This window comes from Gymnoscopelus microlampas (genome assembly GCF_963454915.1).
Source record: "Gymnoscopelus microlampas genome assembly, chromosome: 4".
NCBI classification, from domain to species: domain Eukaryota; kingdom Metazoa; phylum Chordata; class Actinopteri; order Myctophiformes; family Myctophidae; genus Gymnoscopelus; species Gymnoscopelus microlampas.
In genome coordinates this window covers 7573397-7594569 of record NC_139941.1, presented here as the reverse complement: position 1 = coordinate 7594569, position 21173 = coordinate 7573397, and the positions used below count along the sequence as shown (strand labels likewise).

The 21173-nt window shown below is 41.4% G+C and overlaps 2 protein-coding genes across 2 annotated transcripts in view; one reads left to right on the top strand and one right to left on the bottom strand.

Annotated features, from left to right (window-relative positions):
* LOC311044280 (DNA repair protein XRCC4-like) overlaps positions 1-14518 on the bottom strand; it is a 105223-nt gene extending 90705 nt beyond the window's left edge. The window contains exon 1 of the mRNA XM_084055735.1: positions 14391-14518. The gene's annotated coding sequence lies outside the window, so the exon portion shown is untranslated. The remainder of the gene's footprint in view (positions 1-14390) is intronic.
* An 856-nt stretch (positions 14519-15374) lies between these two features.
* tmem167a (transmembrane protein 167A) lies at positions 15375-20678 on the top strand. The gene is made up of 5 exons (XM_084054183.1): positions 15375-15416; positions 16739-16848; positions 18439-18473; positions 18614-18700; positions 19697-20678. Exons 1-4 carry the CDS (start codon positions 15414-15416, stop codon positions 18682-18684), a joined length of 219 nt encoding a protein of 72 aa, XP_083910309.1. The 5' UTR covers positions 15375-15413; the 3' UTR covers positions 18685-18700; positions 19697-20678.
* The last annotated feature ends 495 nt before the right edge of the window (positions 20679-21173 follow it).

Here is a 21173-nt window from a genome sequence, read left to right as displayed (position 1 = left end):
CAGTAACAGTGTTCAATAAAGTTTTGAAAAGAAAAAAAGCCACAAGCCAATCACAATGTGCCACGTCATCGTTCAGACGTACAGCCAATCATAGTGTGTGACGTCGGTAGCAAGCGCAGGACCCCGAGCAAATCATGTAGCCGAGCATATCGTGTACTCACACCGCCATCTAGCGGAGGCACTCGGTACTGCTCCTAACACGAGTCACAGATCTGTTTGCATTTAACACGGGACAACAGTCTCATAATTCGTCACACAGATCCGTGTACATTAACAGCTACATTTAGTTTTATAATTTCAAAGTTGACTTACAAATGTTCATATATGACATACAGATGTTGTTATTTGAGTTACAAATGTGAAAATAGGTACAAATCTTATTTACAGATACGAATATATATGAGACTGTTTGAACACCAGCATAGTCTCAAAATTAGTCACAGCTACATTTGCGTTTATAATGTCTTAAGTTGACACACAAATGTTGATTTATGAGTTGTACATTTAGATACACAAATACAAATGACTCTGCATAAATAGGTGATTTTATTTTTTACAAGTTACGAGTCATATGACAAAACAGTGTGGTAAAAGAGTCTCATAATTACTCACACAAATCGGTGGAAAGTCACAAATAAATCTCCTTCTAAAATGTATAAGTTGACACACAAATGTTGATGCACGAGTTACAAATGTTGATACACGAGTTACAAATGTTGATATTTGAGTTACAGATGTTGATATTTGAGTTACGAATTGTACTTTACAAGTACAAATCTGATTTACACTTACAGACTGTTTGTTGCGAATTGTCTCTACGAGTACAAATCTGCTTTCACGGATACAGATAATTTTGAGTCTGTTCTAACCCCATACTTAATGGGTTAAATCAAGTTACAACAGGTGCTGGCGTAGATGTCAACATTAAGGCAACCCGATATTGATCAGGAGGATTATCATTTGCTGAAGACAACAAAAAAAGAGTCCTGCAACTTCACTCCATTACATAACCTAGCCAAAACTAACTGATTTACATTTGCAAGTCATCATCGCGTCACAATGTAAGGTGTGTGGATAGCTTATAGATGTTGTTTTGTCAAGAAAGCAACACCGTTGCACATAGGTGTAATAAATTAAGCTTAACGTTACAACAAACAAAAGGTAATCATTTCATTGGAAGATAGAAGCCTGAGCATTGACCATACACAAAGTGTTTGGTCTGGAGGCGGTCCCACAGGGGGGAAAAGAGCTTGTAGATCGTCTATTTTCACTATGTGTGCACGCCACCATTGAACAATGAAGTACTGTATAATACAGGGCACAAGTGGTAATCAGACTGTATAATCAGGCTCGATTTTTTTGTGACGATATAAGACTTTTTTTTTTGAAAGAAAAAAAATATTCTCGATTAATCAATGAACCTACATGAGCCAGATGTAATGAATAAAATGTATTTTTGTCCAACTATACCTGTATGGTAGAGTACTTATACAATTGGGGTGGTTGTATTTTGTCTCCCTGCTCTTCTATTGAGACATTTAGATTGTGTCAAAGGTCATGTCTCACCTAGACACAGGATCTGACACGGATTTTGACCTGATGGTCAAGATTCAATGTATCCCCCCGAACAAGCAGGCCGGCTCTATTAGCTCAATGGTACAAAATGTCAGCACTTGCGCAGGAAACCGGGTTCAAATCCGGGGTAGAAGAGGAAAGTTAAATAGTGCAGCTTTAAGTCGGTTATAGGTAAATCATTTTTGGTTTTGATATATTTCCGTTTAATTGCCCAGCCCTTAACAGAAGCTATTATTATTTTTTGTCGAAACCAAAAGCACCCGTTTGGGCCGACCTGCTGGGAGTGGCCTGTTGACCCGAGCGGGTCAAAAGCGTGACCCCGGGACATAAATGAGTCGTAAGAAAGAGGTCATTTTCCAATGTCTCCCAATATCCATCCATTCCAGGATGAGTTATGTCTGTGAGAACCCGAGCGCAGGCCATACAGGAGCACAGCCACTAATTCCAGCCAAGGTGCTTCTCGTCAAGAGATTACTGGTTTCCTAAAAGCACAGAGGGCTCCGTCCAAACGTGGCCGCTGACAGCCAAACACCAAGCGGTGTGTAATTAAGGGCCTAGCTCGCATTCCCAACATGCTCGGCTAGTTTGCAGGGACCCCTGAATTGTTTCGAGCGCGGGAAACATCAGAGAGAGAAAGGTCCTCGAGTGTTGTCACTCCGGCGTTTTCCGCGAAACTTTCCTTACTTTTCCTCGTGGAGCTACCATCTGGATTCAATAGGCTCTATGCACAGCAGCCATATTGGAAAGAAACGGGGGCCTCTTCCTTACTTGCTTCACAGGTCTTACCAATAATACTAATTAAGGCTCTGTTGTCTGTCTCTTTAGTGTAGCACAGTGGTTCTCAAACCTTTCAAGGACCCCCATAACTCTGAGAGTGTACAAATGGAACCAAATGGACCCGTAAGGGTCCATTTGGTTCCATTTGTACACTCTCAGAGTTACATTCCCGTAAGGGTCCAAAGAACGCCCTCAAGGAACCATGAGGGTCCCTGGACCACACTTTGAGACCCACTTGGGTTTTTAACTCTGAGAGTGTACAAATGGTTCCATTTGTACACTAGAAACCCACAACAAGGGGCCATTTGGGAACCAAAATGGAGTGTTTCTAGTGAGCCAACATGCACGATATCAGCCCCCTGACCAGAATGGAACAGAGCCTTAATTTGTATCATTGGTAAGACCTGTGAAGGAAGTAAACAGAGGCCCAATTTCTTTCCAATATGGCTGCTGTGCATAGAGCCTATCTCAGAGTTGGTTCAGATCATAGACTGTAAAAAATTAATGGACAAAGCCACTCCCCTGCTTTCTACAGACCGAAAATGAAGCCGATAGTTCAGGAACGTGTATCCTCCCATCTTTAATATATACAGTTGGCCACACCGGAACTCAAACGCTATTGGTTGAGACCAGACATGTGACCAGGGAACCGGAAAACAACCCCCAAAGAATGCTATTGGTTGGGGTAGCTTGTCAATCAAGAGAGGGGCGGTGAATGAATGCTATTGGTTGTGTAGGTTGTCAATCAAATCATCCCGCACCTCCTGGAGCATAGCCTACTTTATCGTCAATTTTAGAATAAATGGGACGATAATTTAGCAAAACGCATATCCTGATGATTGAAAGGAGACTTTAAACTAGCGACTGGAAGCATATAGAATGTATGACAATTTTTGCTACGGTAAGAAAATCTAGTCTAAAGTTTGTCAAAAAACCCATTCACTTGTGTTAAAATAAATTATTTCTGACACCGCAGGTCGGCGCAGGGTAAAACAGTGCCACACTCTGGCCATAAGGCCATTCATCGTGTTGGGCTCATCGTAAATATCCAAGCCTTAGCCCTTGGTTCAGATCCCAGGATGACCCCCAACTGATCCTCCTTCTCCCACTACTGCCCACTAGGGGCATATCGGTTTAATTCCTGTTTGGATACCGTCACAGGGTCTTGGGTCAAGTCTAAACAACCAGTTGAGTATTTGGTCTTTTATAACTTTATTAGCGGTTCTTTTTTTAAATGCACAGGAAAGTACAGTTCAATACAATGTCTGCTAAGAGGATTTTAAACCCAAGAAAGCCTATGGCTTGTTTCCATTGGGGTCCTTTGTACTGTTGTAATTCCTCGAATGTTTATGCCAATACCTTTGTTCTTTTACTCAAGTAAATTTAGAAAAAAAGAGCAGACCAAGTAAAAAAAAAAAGGTTTAGTCTGAAACACAACATCATACAATATAGAGGGGGTCCCTGCTTCATCTCTCTCTCTCAGCTAGGGGTTCCTTGGCCTGAAAAACGTTGAAGACCCCTGCTCTACAATATGTACAAAATACTGGATGTGACTTGTCAAAAATATTCAAAGCTTGTTGTTGCACCCCTGTGCAGACTTTATGAACTTAAGTGATCGTGTTTGGTTAAAAAAAGAATAATGAAAATGGTGTCATATGGAGTAGCCTGTACGTTGAACTATGAGAAACACATAGCATGCCATCTCAGCATGTTTAATATTTGGATAAAACAAATCTTTATACATATTTCATCCTTCAAATATCAGGCCCTGTCACAGATAAATAAGTGTGTTGGATGAATTGTTCTCTAACGAATTCCTTTGATAGAAATGTTCTTATTCATCAATCATGTCCTTGATTGTATCAAACGGTTTTACATTTATATAATCAACTTTTCAATCATGAATTCACGTGCATGCAGGTGCATGCGCGTGCACGCAAGGTCATTAAAAATGCCATTTCCCTAGTTACAAAATCACCACTGTCTTCGGTGACCTAATCTCTCAGCTGAATCTGTCGGGAGCTCCTGTTACAACGTGTTGGGAATTAAACAAAGACACCTGGACCGGAAGTGGAGGGCTGGGGGCGGACCTAACGGCCAACATCCTGTTATCCACATTCTATTGGGAGCCCCCCCCCCCCCCCCCGAGTCAAATGCAAAAGAAAAAAAGCAGAGGGTTCCGAGATTGTTGGTGACCTAACTCATTGTAACTCTAGTCACGCTGTTTACAGATGTAAGGTTTTTCTCTTGTGGTCTTCAGATAACCTAACGGACTGAACCTATAGACGGGTTTCATGTTTGTAAACATTGAGAGGATATGACCGCGCAGAGGAGGGGGTAAGCCAACTAAGCCTATAGAGGGCGCCATTACCCGCAGCAGCTCTGGTCAAATGTCCATTCATAAAAGAAATGATCTTCACCGGGTTTAATGAAAGTAGATTAAATTATGCAGTTTGTAATACCTTGTTTACTCAATAAAAATGATTTGTTGGAATTTGGATCTGTTTGTATATAATAGCAGCATTATGCCTATTATGCCTATAATAGCAGAATTATGGCTAGCTAACTCCCGAACATAACAACAGAGTGAACGGCGCAACAATTCGTTTCCCCCGAGCATGCGCAGATTGCGCATTCTGCTCTGTGATGACGCCGCGCGGAAATCCGTCTATGGTGACACCGTTTACAGTAGAAAGTTTATCTCGAGTGTGGATGCGCCAATGTCTTTTCACTGGTGTGTCTTTTAACTTACTGAAACTCATGTCAAACTCTTAGCTCTTAGCGGCCCTTGTATTGAACTGGACTTTCCTGTGCTTTTTTTTTTGGCAAACTGCTATTAAAGTGTTCAATCAATCAATCAATCAATCACTGTTTACAGCGGAAAGGTTTTCAACAGTGTGTGGATACGCTGGTGAGTCTTCAGATGACATAACTGCCTGAAACTCTTTTCACACCGTTTACAGTGGAAAGGTTTTTCTCCAGTGTGGATACGCTGATGTTTTGTCAGGTCACTTGATTGACTGAAACTCCTTTCACACTGTTTACAGATGAAAGGTTTTTCTCCAGTGTGGATACGCTGATGTTTTGTCAGGTCACTTGATTGACTGAAAATCTTTTCACACTGTTTACAGATGTAAGGTTTTTCTTTAGTGTGGATACGCTGATGTCTTTTCAGGTCATCTGATTGACTGAAACTCTTTTCACACTGTTTACAGATGTAAGGTTTTTCCCCAGTATGGATACGCTTTTGAGTCTTCAGATTACATAACTGCCTGAAACTCTTTTCACACTGTTTACAGTGGAAAGCTCTTTCTCCAGTGTGGATACGCTGATGTTTTGTCAGGTCACTTGATTGACTGAAACTCTTTTCACACTGTTTACAGATGTAAGGTTTTTCTCCAGTGAGGATACGCTGATGTTTTGTCAGGTCACCTGATTGACTGAAACTCTTTTCACACTGTTTACAGTGGAAAGGTTTTTCTCCAGTGTGGATACGCTGATGTCTTTTCAGGTCATCTGATTGACTGAAACTCTTTTCACACTGTTTACAGTGGAAAGGTTTTTCTCCAGTGTGGATACGCTGATGTCTTTTCAGGTCATCTGATTGACTGAAACTCTTTTCACACTGTTTACAGATGTAAGGTTTTTCCCCAGTATGGATACGCTGATGAGTCTTCAGATTACATAACACACTGAAACTCTTTTCACACTGTTTACAGTAGAAAGGTTTTTCTCCAGTGTGGATACGCTGATGTCTTTTCAGGTCACTTGAATGACTGAAAGTCTTGTCACACTGTTCACAGTGGAAAGGTCTTTCTCCAGTGTGGATAGGCTGGTGTATATTCATGTCACTCATCTTACTAAAACACGGTTTACAGATGTTTTCTTGCCTGTGTAAGCCAGAAAATGTTTCTTTAGTTTCTCCCAAAGCTGAGTTGAAGTCTTGTTAAACTGTCGATGACTGTAAGATCTCCCTTCGTCTTTGTCTCCTTGTTTCGGGCTGGTTAAAGAGGTGGATACTTGCTGACGGGTGGAGACCGGGATCTGTCCCTTCTTCAGCATGTGGCACTTTATATAGGCTGAGCAGAGCTGTGGTCTGATGTCACACACATGTCACACACATGTCACACACAACACAAACTGTAGCCAATTGCCACGTATGCTAGCCTGGCTACATGTATGCTGTTAACCACTTAAACCCAGTTACGCGATATTAGGTCCGACCACGTCTCTGAATGCTTGGTACTCCATATATGGAGCTAACTGACATTATTTAAGTCCGACATCACAGCATCCATCTTTGGGCATATTGGGACTCCATATATGGATATGACTGTATCGCATTGACATCACCAGGATGACACACGCGCCGTAGCCAACAATATAAAGGAAAGGAAATCTCAGAGTTGGTTCAGAGCCCAGGATGACCCCCACCTGATTCTCCTTCTCCCACTACTACCCAGGGGCATATCGGTTTAATTCCTGCTTGGATAGCATCACAGGGTCTTGGGTCAAGTCTAAACAACCAGTCGAGTATTTGGTCTAATATAACTTTATTAGGACGGCGACCTTTGCAGGCCTAATTATAGCTCTGCCACACGTCATGCGAAGTCCGGCCTCTCCTCTCCTCCCTCCCCGCTTTGCTTTGCGGCCTAACCTCTAGTCCCAACCTCGGTCATGTGATAAAGAGGTTCAACTTCCTGTATCTGGTTGCTATGGCAACCTGTCAGATCAGGCTGAGGGTCTGATAGACGAATAAGAGAATCAATCAAACCGAGAGTCTGATCACTGATCGAGGTGGGGTAAGATGCCTAAATAATAGCCATAGCTCTGATCAACAGTCTGTGGCAGGTCTTAGAGGCATGTGAAGTGATCTTGTGCTTGCGAATCCCGGACGAACTGCGGAGCTTTTGTCAATTATATAGTAGTAAGGCTCTGTTGTCTGTCCATTTAGTGTGGCACAGTGGTTCTCAAACCTTTCAAGGACCCCCATAACTCTGAGAGTGTAAAAATGGAACCAAATGGACCCTTAGGGGTCCATTTGGTTCCATTTGTACACCTCAAGGAACCATGAGGGTCCCTGGACCACACTTTGAGACCCACTGGTGTAGAAGAGTGTTTCCAGTGAGCCAACATGACACAATATCAGCACCCTGACTCCGTTTGACCAGAATGGAACAGAGCCTTCATTAGTATCATTGGTAACACCTGATACTCTCTTTGTGCCTTAATTAATTGTCCATATTTTTGGATATGTCAACTCATCATTATAGGCAAAACAAAAGTAAAAAATGTTTTTTATTTCCCACAACACAGTCATACAGTCATAAATGGGGGCTTACGGTAAGTTCTCACATGTCAGGTCTGCTTTGACTTCACACAGAGGCCTCCCAGTGACTCAAAGGTTGCTAATCCCCGGTGGCACTACATCTGCACTGCACTCTGCCAAAGTGCCCTAGAGCAGTGGTTCTCAAACTTTCCGGCCCCCATTTCAAGCCCCCACCCCCCCAAAAAAAATGAACATATTTGGCCGCTGACCCTGATCTGAAAATATATTGTGCCAGGAAGTAGGGACCCCCCATACAGGATGTTGTGTTGTTAAAATGTTTTAAAAATATTCCACATTTGTCAAATTCTTTTTGACTCTTTAGAAAATAGCAGATCTTCAAGCTCACAACGTGAGCTTGAAGATCGGCAATTTCCAATATACTGTAGGGTTACAGCGGTTATGTTAATTTGGATGCAATATTAACAAATTTAGCTGGGGACCCCCCTGGAACCGCCTCAAGGACCCCTGGGGGTCCCCGGACCCCACTTTGAGGACCACTGCCCTAGAGCAGTGGTTCTCAAACTTTTCAGGCCGCCGCGTAGCGAGCCATTGTGAGCTTGTAGATCGGCTATTTTCACAATTTCCGCCTCTTTTATTCAATGTGTGACAAGTTTTTTATGGTATAGTTTGTTGATTACTTTTAACACTGTAATGGTAAAACGTTATCAATGTGCAGGCACCCTGTATACACTTACACCGTATATTTGTTTGTTTACAATGTTGCACACAGTAAGCAAATCATCTGGGGACCCCCAAAAATACACAGTTTGAGAACCACTGCCTCTAACTAGGGCAGTGGTTCCATCCCAACCTGTGGTCTGGGCTCCCCTTGGGGGCGCCAAAGATCACAAGGGGGGGCGTGAGGCCTTCACTGTGTGTGGAGGTAGTCCAACATTTTTAACCCATTAAGACCTGAGGCCGATTCTAACAAACGTCTTCAAGACAGTTTTCTGAACAACTTATGTTGCTGTAAGTTTCAGTGGTGCTCAAACTTTTTCATGTCAAGGACCCCCAAAATGATATGTGTTTGGCCGCCGACCCCCATCTCATAATATTTTTGTTCCAGGGACCCCCAGAAGCAAAGATTTGAGTTCAAAATGTTCGCTTTAAAAGATATGTATAGTCCAACTTGTAATACACAATCTATTATCCTGTAACTTTAATAAAAGGTAGAGTACAGTAAGTGATATTGTTTGGGTAAAACTAAGTTGATTGTCTCCCTCTCTCTCCACCTCTTTAATAATCAGAAAATACATTTTCAGGTTGGTTTGGTTGCCAAATTTCTCTTATCAGGAGAGTGTATACCACTTTATCAGCATACATTTTACAGTGTTCCAGTTCCAATTTATTTCTGCTCCTTTTATTTGTGTGATCACTTTCAATTTCACTCGTTTATCCTGTATGGGATTTTTTTTTCTGTTTACTAAAGGGCTGGAGTGATGGGGACCTGTTACTGAACAAACATTCTATAGCGATGATTACTATCACAAGCTATTTAACAATTATTTTAACAAAAGAAAATAATTTACATTACTATACCTTTAACATTGCTAATTCATTTCACACATGTACATTTGTAAAAAATATGTATATATATATATATATATATATATATATATATATATATATATATATATATATATATATATACAGTATATATATATATAGTCAAATTTAGAACAACCATGAGAAAATTCTCATTCTCAGTTTTTGTCAGATGTAAGAACCCCTGCCCTAGAGCAAGGCATTGAACATCAAAAATGCCCCGGCCAGGAGTGGAGGGGAAAGGGGGGGGGGGGGTTTGCCCTGTGGTTGACATCTGCATGTCATTACAGATAGACTATATCTATTGTTTCCTGGTGACAATGTCTTCAATGGGAGTGGTGGAATTGTGTGGTCATCGCACTGAGAGATACAGTACTGTAAACAGTGGTTCTCAAGGTGGGGTCCAGGGACCCCCAGGGGTCCTTGAGGGAGTTCCACAGGGTCCCCGGCTAAATTAATTAAAGTTAGGGTAAGTGATATTTGTTTGGTTAAGATATGTGTTAAATAGCTCTATATTCTGATAGTAATCATTGCTACAGAGTGTTTGTTCAGTAAGGGGTTTCCGCATCACACCAGCTCTTTATTATACAGAAAATGCATTTTTAGGTCGGGATGCCAATTTTATCCAATCAGGAGACAGAACTCATACAGGATACAGGATAAACGAGTGATGACACAAAGAACACAATTGGAACTGGAACACGATCAAATTGAAGCTGATAAATGGGTACTCTCTCCTGATTGGCTGAAACTGGCAACCTACCTGAAATTGCATTTTCTGTTTGTTAAAGAGCCGGAGAGATGGGACCCCTGTTGCTGAACAAACACTTCATAGCAATGCTTACTATCATAATGTAGAGCTTTAACCTTTTCTTTGTATTTGTTTTGACCTAAAAATATCACTTACCCTACATTTAATATCGCATCAATCAGTTTAACCCAGTTGTTGACTCTGTAAACATTGGCTATTTTGGCTCACAGCACGTCACGATACAATGTTGTGAGCATGTAGATCTGCTATTTTTCAAAAAATATCTTGAAAAACATTGAACAATTTTGAATACTTCTGAAACATTTTAAAAAACACGTATCTTGTATGGGGGTCCCTGACACAAAATATTTTCTAGTGGGGGTCCGCAGCCAAATACATCTTAATTGTATGGAAAAAGTTTGAGAACTACTGCAGTACGGCATAGAGGTTTTTTGTTCTCTTACTCATCATGCTTGTGGTTATTTCACATGGTCTCTGTCGGGTGGAAAACCAAAACCTGGCGGAGACAATAAACAACTGCAACAGAGCCAATGGTCTGACCTCTTCTAATGTAATGCATACTTGCATAGCTGTAGTGTGCATGCTTGTGTGTGTGTGTGTGTGTGTGTGTGTGTGTGTGTGTGTGTGTGTGTGTGTGTGTGTGTGTGTGTGTGTGTGTGTGTGTGTGTGTGTGTGTGTGGACATGCATGTAGGGCTGTCACGATTACAAAACTCAAGTTGACGATTAATTGTCACACAAATAATTGCAATTAACGATTGAATTGTATACAAAGATATTACTGAAATATTGAATAATTGTATATGTTCAAAGAAATAGTAGATCTACAAGCTTGTAGATCTACTATTCCTGCCATTTTTGGAAAATGTTTGAACATTTTTCAACAGGGAAACGATGACGATTATGTAAAATAATTGCGACTATCTCAAATAATTGCGATGAGATGATTATGTAATAATTGTGACAGGCCTACGTACACACACAAGCATGCGTATGTATGTGTGTGTGTGTGTGTGTGTGTGTGTGTGTGTGTGTGTGTGTGTGTGTGTGTGTGTGTGTGTGTGTGTGTGTGTGTGTGTGTGTGTGTGTGTGTGTGTGTGTGTGTGTGTGTGTGTGTGTGTGTGTGTGCATATAAGGCGTGTATGCCACTATCCCCAAGCCAAACCCACAGGGACCACGCCCCCTATCCATGGCTGTGATTGATGCAGAAGGGAGCGCTCGTTTCGGTTCACATGCAAATCCATGTGATTATATGTGATTTTAAAAAGTCATGCATCGTACATTCATAGGCTTGGGAATTACATGCACGAGTGTGTGTGTGTGTGTGTGTGTGTGTGTGTGTGTGTGTGTGTGTGTGTGTGTGTGTGTGTGTGTGTGTGTGTGTGTGTGAGGTATAGGCAAAAACTGCGGGGGGGGGGGGGTTCAAACATGGACAAATTCATTTAAAACAAGACCAAATTATAACTTGCATTTATCCTACTGCCTGCCTGCATCCTCTCAATGTAATGTCGGTCCAACTTGTCATACAAACGAATCTAACAAAACAGCAGATCTACCAGATCGCGTTGTGAGCTCGCCTTATAGATCAGCTATTTTGAAGTAGCCCAAAAATAAAATACAGCTCGAGCGTTTAAACCAAAATCATTTTTGGTTTAGTGTGTCCCCCCAGGACACACTGAGCGGTCCCTAGACCCTACTTTGAATCTAATTGCTTTGCGTCATGAAAAAAAGAAAAAGAAAAACCTGACTAGAATTCTACACACACGACAAGTTCTGCAACACCAGAATCTCCTGTCAAAAAAACTAAAACAAAAAAAAAACTCACAACAAGATTTTTTTTTTTCACAGTTTAATTTCTCGACTGTGTTGGGAGCCATGCCTGTTCGCACTAGTATCCACTGTAATGTACACTAAAAACGCGGGCCTGATTTACAGTGTGGTTTGCAGTCCTGACGATTTCTCCACACACATTAAATGGCACTTCTAGGAGTGTCTGTGGATGCGAGAGAGAGAGAGAGAGAGAGAGAGAGGAGGGATGGTTGATGGGGGGATTTCTGCAAACACGCTCCAAATGCGATCAAGATGCGTGTCGCCATTGCAATGGTCGGGGAGGGAGGGGACCCCATTGTGAAAACTTTTAATGAGAAAGCCGGACCACAAGCATCTTAGTCCCGACGTCAGCAGGAAAGAAAAGGCTCCATTATGGAAGCATCCTTTCCAGTAAACGTCGAATAATTGCATTTGCATGATATGCAGATGTTTCCCCCTCCTTTTACCTCCCACCCACCACACCGCGGGCCTCGACGTTCACAGATGTTCCGTCAGTCAGCTGACCCCGGCTGATCGATTGGGCTCCGTGCACAGCAGCCATATTGGAAAGAAATTAGGGTTATTCCTTTAGCTCCTACTGTACACAGGTGTTACCAATGATACTAATTAAGGCTCTGTTCCGTTTAGTGTAGCACAGTGGTTCTCAAAACTTCTTCATTCCAAGGACCCCCATAGCTCTGAGAGTGTACAAATGGAACCAGGTTCCATTTGTACACTCTCAGAGTTACACACCCATTAAGGGGTCATTTGAAACCCCCTCAAGGAACCATGAGGGTCCCTGGACCACACTTTCAGACCCACTGGTGTAGCAGAGTGTTTCCAGTGAACCAACATGACACAATATCAGCACCCTGACTCTGTTTGACCAGAATGGAACAGAGCCTTCATTAGTATGACTGGTAAGACTTGTGAAGGAAGTAAGGAAGAGGCCCGATTTCTTTCCAATATGGGCCTATTATTGTAAGAAGGGTAGGGACGGCATGATACGAACATTTCACGACACGATTATTGTGGCCAAAATATTTGTTATTAATGATATTATCGTGATAATCAAAATATAATACATTTTTAAAAAAACTATTTAAAAGAAAAATTGCAAAAAAGTCAACCAGAAAACAACAGTTTTGGGCAGGATCTCCTCGTTGGTCAGTAGGAGCACACTGAGGACACCAGCTGGAGGCTGGAGCACTCATCCAATAGTCCACGGGCCAAGCCATATTTTGGTACCACCTAAGGTGACCGTAAAGTTTTTGTATTTTTGTCTTCCTACATGTCTCTAGTTTATATTTTGGTATGATAACCCTTCCAATCTTGTAGCTTAATGGCAGTTATCACTACCTACTGGCTAATGTATCCGGTAGGAGACACAAAGTAGAATCTTTGTGTCTACTACACCCAGGCATCAAATTATTGCGACAAAAAACTAAATATATCCATGTATTCAAGGCTTCATGGGGTGTGCAATTGATAGAAAATATTTTTTTTTTTGGGTGAACTCCTCTTTAGGTTTCCCAGGGGGACTCTCTACCCATTCAGCTATGACCACCCTGGACCAAAGGAGGGTAAACTTTTACAAGCTTATGGAAAGCAGTCTTTTTGCAAACACCAAAAATCTGAGAAGTTATCAATTGCACACCCCATGAAGCCTTGAATACATGGATATATTTTGTTTTTTGTCGCAATAATTTGATGCCCGGCTGTAGGAGACACAAAGATTCTACTTTGTGTCTCCTACCGGATACATTAGCCAGTAGGTAGTGATAACTGCCATTAAGCTACAAGATTGGAAGGGTTATCATACCAAAATATAAACTAGAGACATGTAGGAAGACAAAAATACAAAAACTTTACGGTCACCTTAGGTGGTACCAATTTGTGAAAATATCAGTGTTGGCCCGTGGACTACAATGTCATTTTGACTATGCATGCACCTCACGGTACTCTAGTCTAGCACCTCAAAGACATTAAAAAGCAAAACGTCAGACCTCTCACACCTAGGACTCACCTAACCCCTGCTCATTATGCTAGTGTGGGATGGCTCAGGGCAGAGGACGGAGTACAGTCAGTAACTTGCAATGGGCCTGGCCTCGTCTACAAGATACTACAGGGACACCCATGTACCTGTCAAACTACTTCAATAACATTAAAGAGACACACAGGCACAACACCAGAGAGCTCCACTGATCTTGTTCAACCCAGTTTTGGCACAAACTTGGGGTTAAATTTGTTCTACTGCTATGCCACCAAAATGTGGAAATGCCCTACCAACAGACATCAAAAAGTGACTCCTTAACCACCATAAAAGAGCACCTGTCTGACACACACACACACACACACACACACACACACACACACACACACACACACACACACACACACACACACACACACACACACACACACACACACACACACACACACACACACACATCTAAGCTAATGCACTCTGCTTTTCGTTTTTGGGGGAAAGAGTGAAGTCCCAGTTATGCAAACAACATTTATAAACGTTATTATTATAATAATAACAGCAATACAAATAATAATAGTGAAGATATCAAACTTACGTGCATAAGTTGAATCAGTTAGGTGCTGTGCTGTCCGCGCGCTGCACGTTGTTTATTATAAGTAACGTTTTAAATGTTTGTTTTATAAATTATAATGTTTTCACAAACTTCTACTTCCTCAAATGAATGGATGGAGAAAAAAACTGAACGTCAATCCCTCTCGACCAATCAGAGAGCTTACGTGACGTTACGTTAAGTTACGTTACGTTCAGCGTAGCCCTGATACATGACCGTCATATCATGACAGTCATGGATGAACTTCAACCTGGTGTTTGTACTTTCTCTATTTTTGAGCAGTACATCTACATATACGTTCACATTTCAAATATAAAGTGCTTACCCTATGGTCATGGATGTTATAATTATGTTCGAGTCCTCAAGAGTACCCGTATCTTCCGTAGTGTTCAATAAAAAGCATTTTAATCCGATTGGTGGCCATTTTCTCCATATTTCTGCCCTCAGCTTTCAACTACGTGACCCTATCTGTTGGGATGTGTATTGCACTCTGATACATTATAACTCTATGGGGAAATGGCACCAATCGGATTAAAATGCTTTTTATTGAACAATACGAAATATACGGGTCCTTCTGAGGACCCGTGCATAATTGTAATATCCATGGCCATGGGGTTCGCACGTTATATTTGAAATTTGAACGTTTATGTAGATGTATGGGTCAAAAAGGGAGAAAGTAAAAATACCAGTTTGAAGTAAAAGTAGCAATACCAATGTTCCGTTACAAGTAAAATTCCTGCATGTATTGTCTTATTTAAGTCAAATAACATTTCCCTTTGAGGTGTAGAGGAGTAAGTAGTACAATATAAATATATCAATAAATGGAAATACTCGAAGAAGTACCTGGTCCTGCCTTTAATTATGTAAGTACAGCACTTGAGTACATTTAATAATAGTAACTTTCCTCCACTGGTTACGTGAGTAACGTAACTTACGTAATGTATCATTACGTAAGTTGCGTAAGGAGGCGGAAGTGTGATGTGGCTTCTCTGAAACAGAGCAACAGACATGGTGAGGAGTTTGTCTTCAATGAATTCTAACTTTTAAGCGTTATTAAACACTTTGCCGTATTAATATGAACTACTACATTTTTTCAAATTATATTTTTTAGTATTCCCGTTGGCATGTTGAATTCCACACGTTAAATGTTTGCCGCTGTTACGAATAACCACACCAATGTTAATGATGCTAGCATGTTCAGCTAACCAAGCTAAATGCCAAGTGGTGATCATGTGTTGCTCTTGGTTTGTATCGTTCTACAAGACAAGATACCATAGGATCGATCACAAGTAATCGATACAACACAGCCTGTGTGTTTGACTGTAGATGTGATCACTGTGGTCGGTAGATCAATGTTAAATGTCATGTAAACAACTTGCTTGTGCCACGTAATGAGAGGGAGTAGCCTTGGATCAAGACTATCATTGATGTATTTTATCGAGTTTGCATGTCTAGATATTAAAGTAAAAGTCAGGCTATACGATAAAATACATTTATGATATAGTCTTGTTGCAAGGCAAGGCGAGAGAGGGAGGTGATTACTGATTACCTATGACAGACTTCAGTCAGCAATATTGGACTGGAGTACTGTGTGTGTGTGTGTGTGTGTGTGTGTGTGTGTGTGTGTGTGTCCATCACTTAATGGTAGGGTAAGTAAAAGGAGTCTCCCATGTCTCTCCAGCTCTTTATTAAACAGAAAATGCATTTTCAGTGCTCTCTCCTGATTGGCTTACATTTTGTCACCTACCTGAAAATGTACATATATATTCTGTTTACTAAAGAGCTGGAGAGACCCCTGTGACCGAACAGACGCTCTGTAGCAATGATTACTATCAGAATATAGTACTTTAACCTTTTTAACAAAAAAACAAACAAAAAGATCACTTACCCTACCTTTTAACTGGGGTTGCAGAGTGGGCATTAAAGCTGCACTCGGGTCCTTTGAGGGGGGGGGGGGGGTTCCAGGGGGTCCCCAGCAAGAGTAGTTAATGTAGCATCACAATCATTTTATCCGTTTATACGTTGGCTATTAAAAATGTGCAGATCTACAAGCTTACAGCGTGGCACGAAGAGCTTGTACATTAGATTTTTTTTGAGAATGGTTTATCTCTTCTGGGTGGTCCCTGGCACAAAACCTTTTCACATGGAGTTCCACGGGACAATGCATGTCAATTTGGGGGTCCCTGACGCGAAAAAGTTTGAGGACCCCTGCCTTGATATATGCAATAAAAGTCCCATGACTCTCATCCAATCCATACTATATTTTACCTGTCTGTCTATTTGTCTGTATGATCCTGATTCTGATCGTGTTGCCATTCGGTCCTGTCTTGCAGTCGGCCATTTTCAACTTCCAGTCGCTGCTGACAGTGGTGTTGCTGCTCATCTGTACGTGTGCCTACATCAGAGCCATGTTCCCCAGCCTGCTGGACAAGAATAAGACCGGGTAAGACATTCACCGACCCTGCCATACCTACGTACCGCACGGTCCTACTGCAATAGGCTCTATGCACAGTGGCCATATTGGAAAGAAATCCTTCACAGGTCTTACAAGTTATACTAATGAAGGCTCTGTTCCATTCTGGTCAAACAGAGTCAGGGTGCTGATATTGTGCCTGTTGGCTCACTGGAAACACTCTTACACCAGTGGGTCTCAAAGTGTGGTCCAGGGACCCTCATGGTTCCTTGAGGGGGTTCCAAATGGCCCCTCACGGGTGTGTGACTCTTGAGAGTGTACAAATGGAACCAAATGGACCCTTGCGGGAATAAGGGTCCATTTGGTTCCATTTGACCACTCTCAGAGTTAGGGAGGGTCCTTGAAATTAAACATTTTGAGAACCACTGCGCTACACTAAATGGAACAGCCTTAATTAGTATAATTGGTAAAACCTGTGAAGGAAGTAAAGAAGCGGGCCCAATTTCTTTCCAATATGGCTGCTGTGCGTAGGAAGCAGCCGTATTTGAAAGAGTGTAAAATGAAACCAAATGGACCTGTAATTGTTAAACAGCAATTTTTTATTTACAAGAAGTCTGCACGATTAGAGAATGTATAAGAATTGTTATTTTGACAAAATGTTATCCAACGATAACAAAATATTCAAAATCTTTGGTCTGAGAGGCTCATCTGGTCCGTGACTCAAATGCCAAATAAATAATGGACCTTGATATGAAAAGGGTTGAAAACCACTGGTTTAGTCTGTAGGCTATAAAACATACTGATTTGAAATGAATCATTTGGCTTAATGTACGATTAAAACACTGTGCCACGCAACAAAACCCAAGTGGTTCCCAACCTTTTTTCCTTGCCCATCTTTACATCTGACAAAGCACTGCGTGTGCTCGTGCACACGCACTTGTGTTTTTTCAGACATGTTAACCACCACAAGTCCTACACAGAATAGCGAAAATAGCCGATCTGCAAGCTCACGACAGTCAGGGGTTCAGCTATAGGGTTGACCCCAACCTTTCTTTTAAAGGACCATAATGATATTATATGCTACCTTACAGTAATAATACTTTAATTAAAAGTTATTTTAATTTAATTTATGGTCTCGTATATTGCATAAAATCCTCAATCTAAATGGAAATCAATTTGCAGAGATTTAAACATGCTTGAGTCAAATCAATCACAGTGAAATTTCTGTTGGCATTATTCAATGCCAACAGAAATATTGCATGGTTGATAATTAACCCATTAAGACCTGGAACGTATCTGTGTAATTTTTTGATTTGAGCTAAAAAGCATTCTTTTTTTTTTATTAAGCGAGCATTTGTAACTCAAATCTTTGCTTCTGGGGGTCCCTGGAACTAAATATTTTGAGATGGGGGTCCGTGGCCAAATACATATCATTTTGGGGGTCCTTGACATGGAAAAAGTTTGAGAACCACTGATGTAGCGACATAGTTTTTTTCAAAAAACTGCTAGGATTTGAAGACTCGGCCTCAGGTCTTAATGGGTTAATATATTTCATAGCTTCCAATAAATGGGAGGTAAATGTGAAGTATGTGTGTAATTGTGTCTTTCTCTCTCTTGCAGGCCTCTGGGGATTTTCTGGAAATGTGCAAGAATAGGTAAACATTAAACAACGTTTCTCTGTTATTGGCACAACTGATATAGGAAACAAGTATGTGCTACCGTATCACGCTGTTTCATCATAAATGGCAGATTGAGTCTAACAAAACGTTACTATCGTTTGTTTGAATCTGTACAGGTGAGCGTAAGAGTCCCTGGGTGGCGTGCTGTTGTGTCGTGATGGCCTTCAGTATCCTCTTCCTCCAGTAGGCGGCGCTCCACTCAGGTAGGGCTGCCAACTGTCCCCAATGTTTTCATGATTTAGTTCTGTGTGCAACACCGTTTCTCATCACGTTTTCATGTGCGTTATACTTAATTAGTATAATTGGTAACACACGTGAAGGAAGTTGTAAGGAAGAGGCTCAAATGTCTTTTCCAGTATGGCTGCTGTGCATGGGGCCTATTCGGTGATTGACCAATCAGAATCATACATTCAGGCTCGGACCGCTGGCCTTCTGGCTTCAGTAAAAAGGGCAGATATACAAGCTCACGATGCCTTGCGTTGTGATGCGCTGTGAGCTTATAGATCCGCCTAAAAGTGACAGATGATGATGTCAAAGAAGGCCACTAGACTCAAATTAATGTGTACAGCTCCAACCGACCGAGAACCAGCGGAGCAGCAATACAGGAAAGAGACACAACTGATTTAGCTGTTCATAAACAATATAGTTATAATATATAACAGGAAGTATTAACCCATTAAGACCTGGAACGCATCTGTGTCACTTTAGATTTCTTTGGCTATTCAAAAATAGCAGATCTACAAGCTGAGCTTGTAGATCTGCTATTTTTGAAAAATCTTGAAAAATATTCTTTTCGATTTTTTTTCAAAAAACTGTTAGGATTTAGAAAACATTTTTAAGAATCGCCTCAGGTCTTAATGGGTCGAGTTCAATATGAGCGGGTGCCGGGTGGCTTGAAGGAGTTTTTGTCACCAAATTTGTAACCATTTGGTTCTACCTGTACCCTCGCTGAGTGAAATTAACACTGGTAAATTGGCGCTGGCCAATGCGCGGCCCCAGGGGCACCTTCCCACGACCCCACTTTGGGTCACGCCCCATTGTTTGAGAACCGCTGATCTAGTATGAAGTAGGGCGTTAATTTACGAAAAGAAAAAAAAAAGTTTACATATGGAGATAATAGGTTTCTGCCCGCCAGCAACAACACATTTTTTTTGTATGATCGATTAGTTGTATTAACCGTAACTGTCCTCTCCACACAGAGGGAAGCATCCTGGAAGCACAACACAGACAGTCAGTTGCTTGTCACTTAACACAGACGCCGTCAGAAGACCACCACGGGCCATGCAGAGACGGGAGAGAAAGCGAGGGGAGGTGGGCTGACCGGGTGGACCAGAGACCCACCTCAGTGTGTCCACACAGTTCTCTCTCTAATGTGTTAGTGGACACTTAATGTGACACGTTTACTACAGATGATATGTATGTATGTATGTATGTTGTGGCTGTTTGTTGGGTGGGAAAACCTCGTACTGTATGTCCAATGTGCTCTTGAGACAATGGAAAAAAAGAGAGCCAGGTGTTCCCAATGCAAGTTAATAATTTAGGTCACTAAAGCTGCTTGCTAATATTTTCATTGGTTCAATATTTATACAAGCCACAGACACACTTAAACCGTTTTCATAATGTTTGGGGGAAATAGCTGATCTACAAGCTTACAATGCGTCGCAAATTTACAAACTGTTTTTTGCAATTTACACAAAACTAAACATAAACAGCTAAAATACAAGGTTATAGGTTGGATACAAGCTTTCTGCCCGACAGCAACTGTGCGTGTGTGCGTGCATTTATTAATGTATGATGTATGAGTGGATTTATGGATGTATGGGGCCAATGCTTCCTCCGTTATCTCTTATTGTACTGGTTTGGTTTAAGCAGGAAATTGTCGTTCCATCGTCACCTGTGGGATCAAATGCTACAGAGTTGGTCGAAACATTTCCGAAGGGTGGCTTTCTTTCCAAGAAAATATCTCCATTTTAGTTTTGTTTTTCTTTTTTGAAATGGTTTTCGAAAATGACTCGAATCATTAGGAGGCGGCCCATGTTGGCATTTTGTATATAAAAGAGGAAGGACCTTTTTTTTTGGGGAAGTGTGTCCTGAATCGGCATTGTGTATGAAACGGAAGGAATGTGAGTTTTAATGTCATGTTCATCACACAACAAAGTAAACATGATGGAATGAATCTAACTCTTTGTCTCGTGGCTCATTTACGCTTTGTCCTTCAGTAGAAATTGGGTTTTAAACAGATGTTTTATAAAACATGGCAGTTTGCCATTATGTATTAAAGTATGTTTGTGATTAATTCTGACAAGATAGATTTTTGTAAAATAGTCTTGATCACTAACTGGCTTTTATTTACACTTAATTTGATTTCTAACCACTTTCAACCTGGTGCCCCTTTTCCTTTAAAAGACGCGCTGTGATTGGCCAGTAGTCACTTTGAGTGGCAGAGTCATAGACATATAAAGGTAGACGCCTCCTCAGGCTCTCTGAGGTGTCTGTATCGCGGGCGTGCTTCCGCTTCCGGGGGGCAAGCTGAAAACTTCCGCGTGCGTCACGGCGTTCGGTGGGCCAATCAGAGGCAGGTGGGGGTGGGATAACTAGATTCTGACAAGTCCTGGAAAAGACGTGCTGTGATTGGCCTGTAGTCAACGCGCTGTTATTGGCCAGTGCCCGTTAACC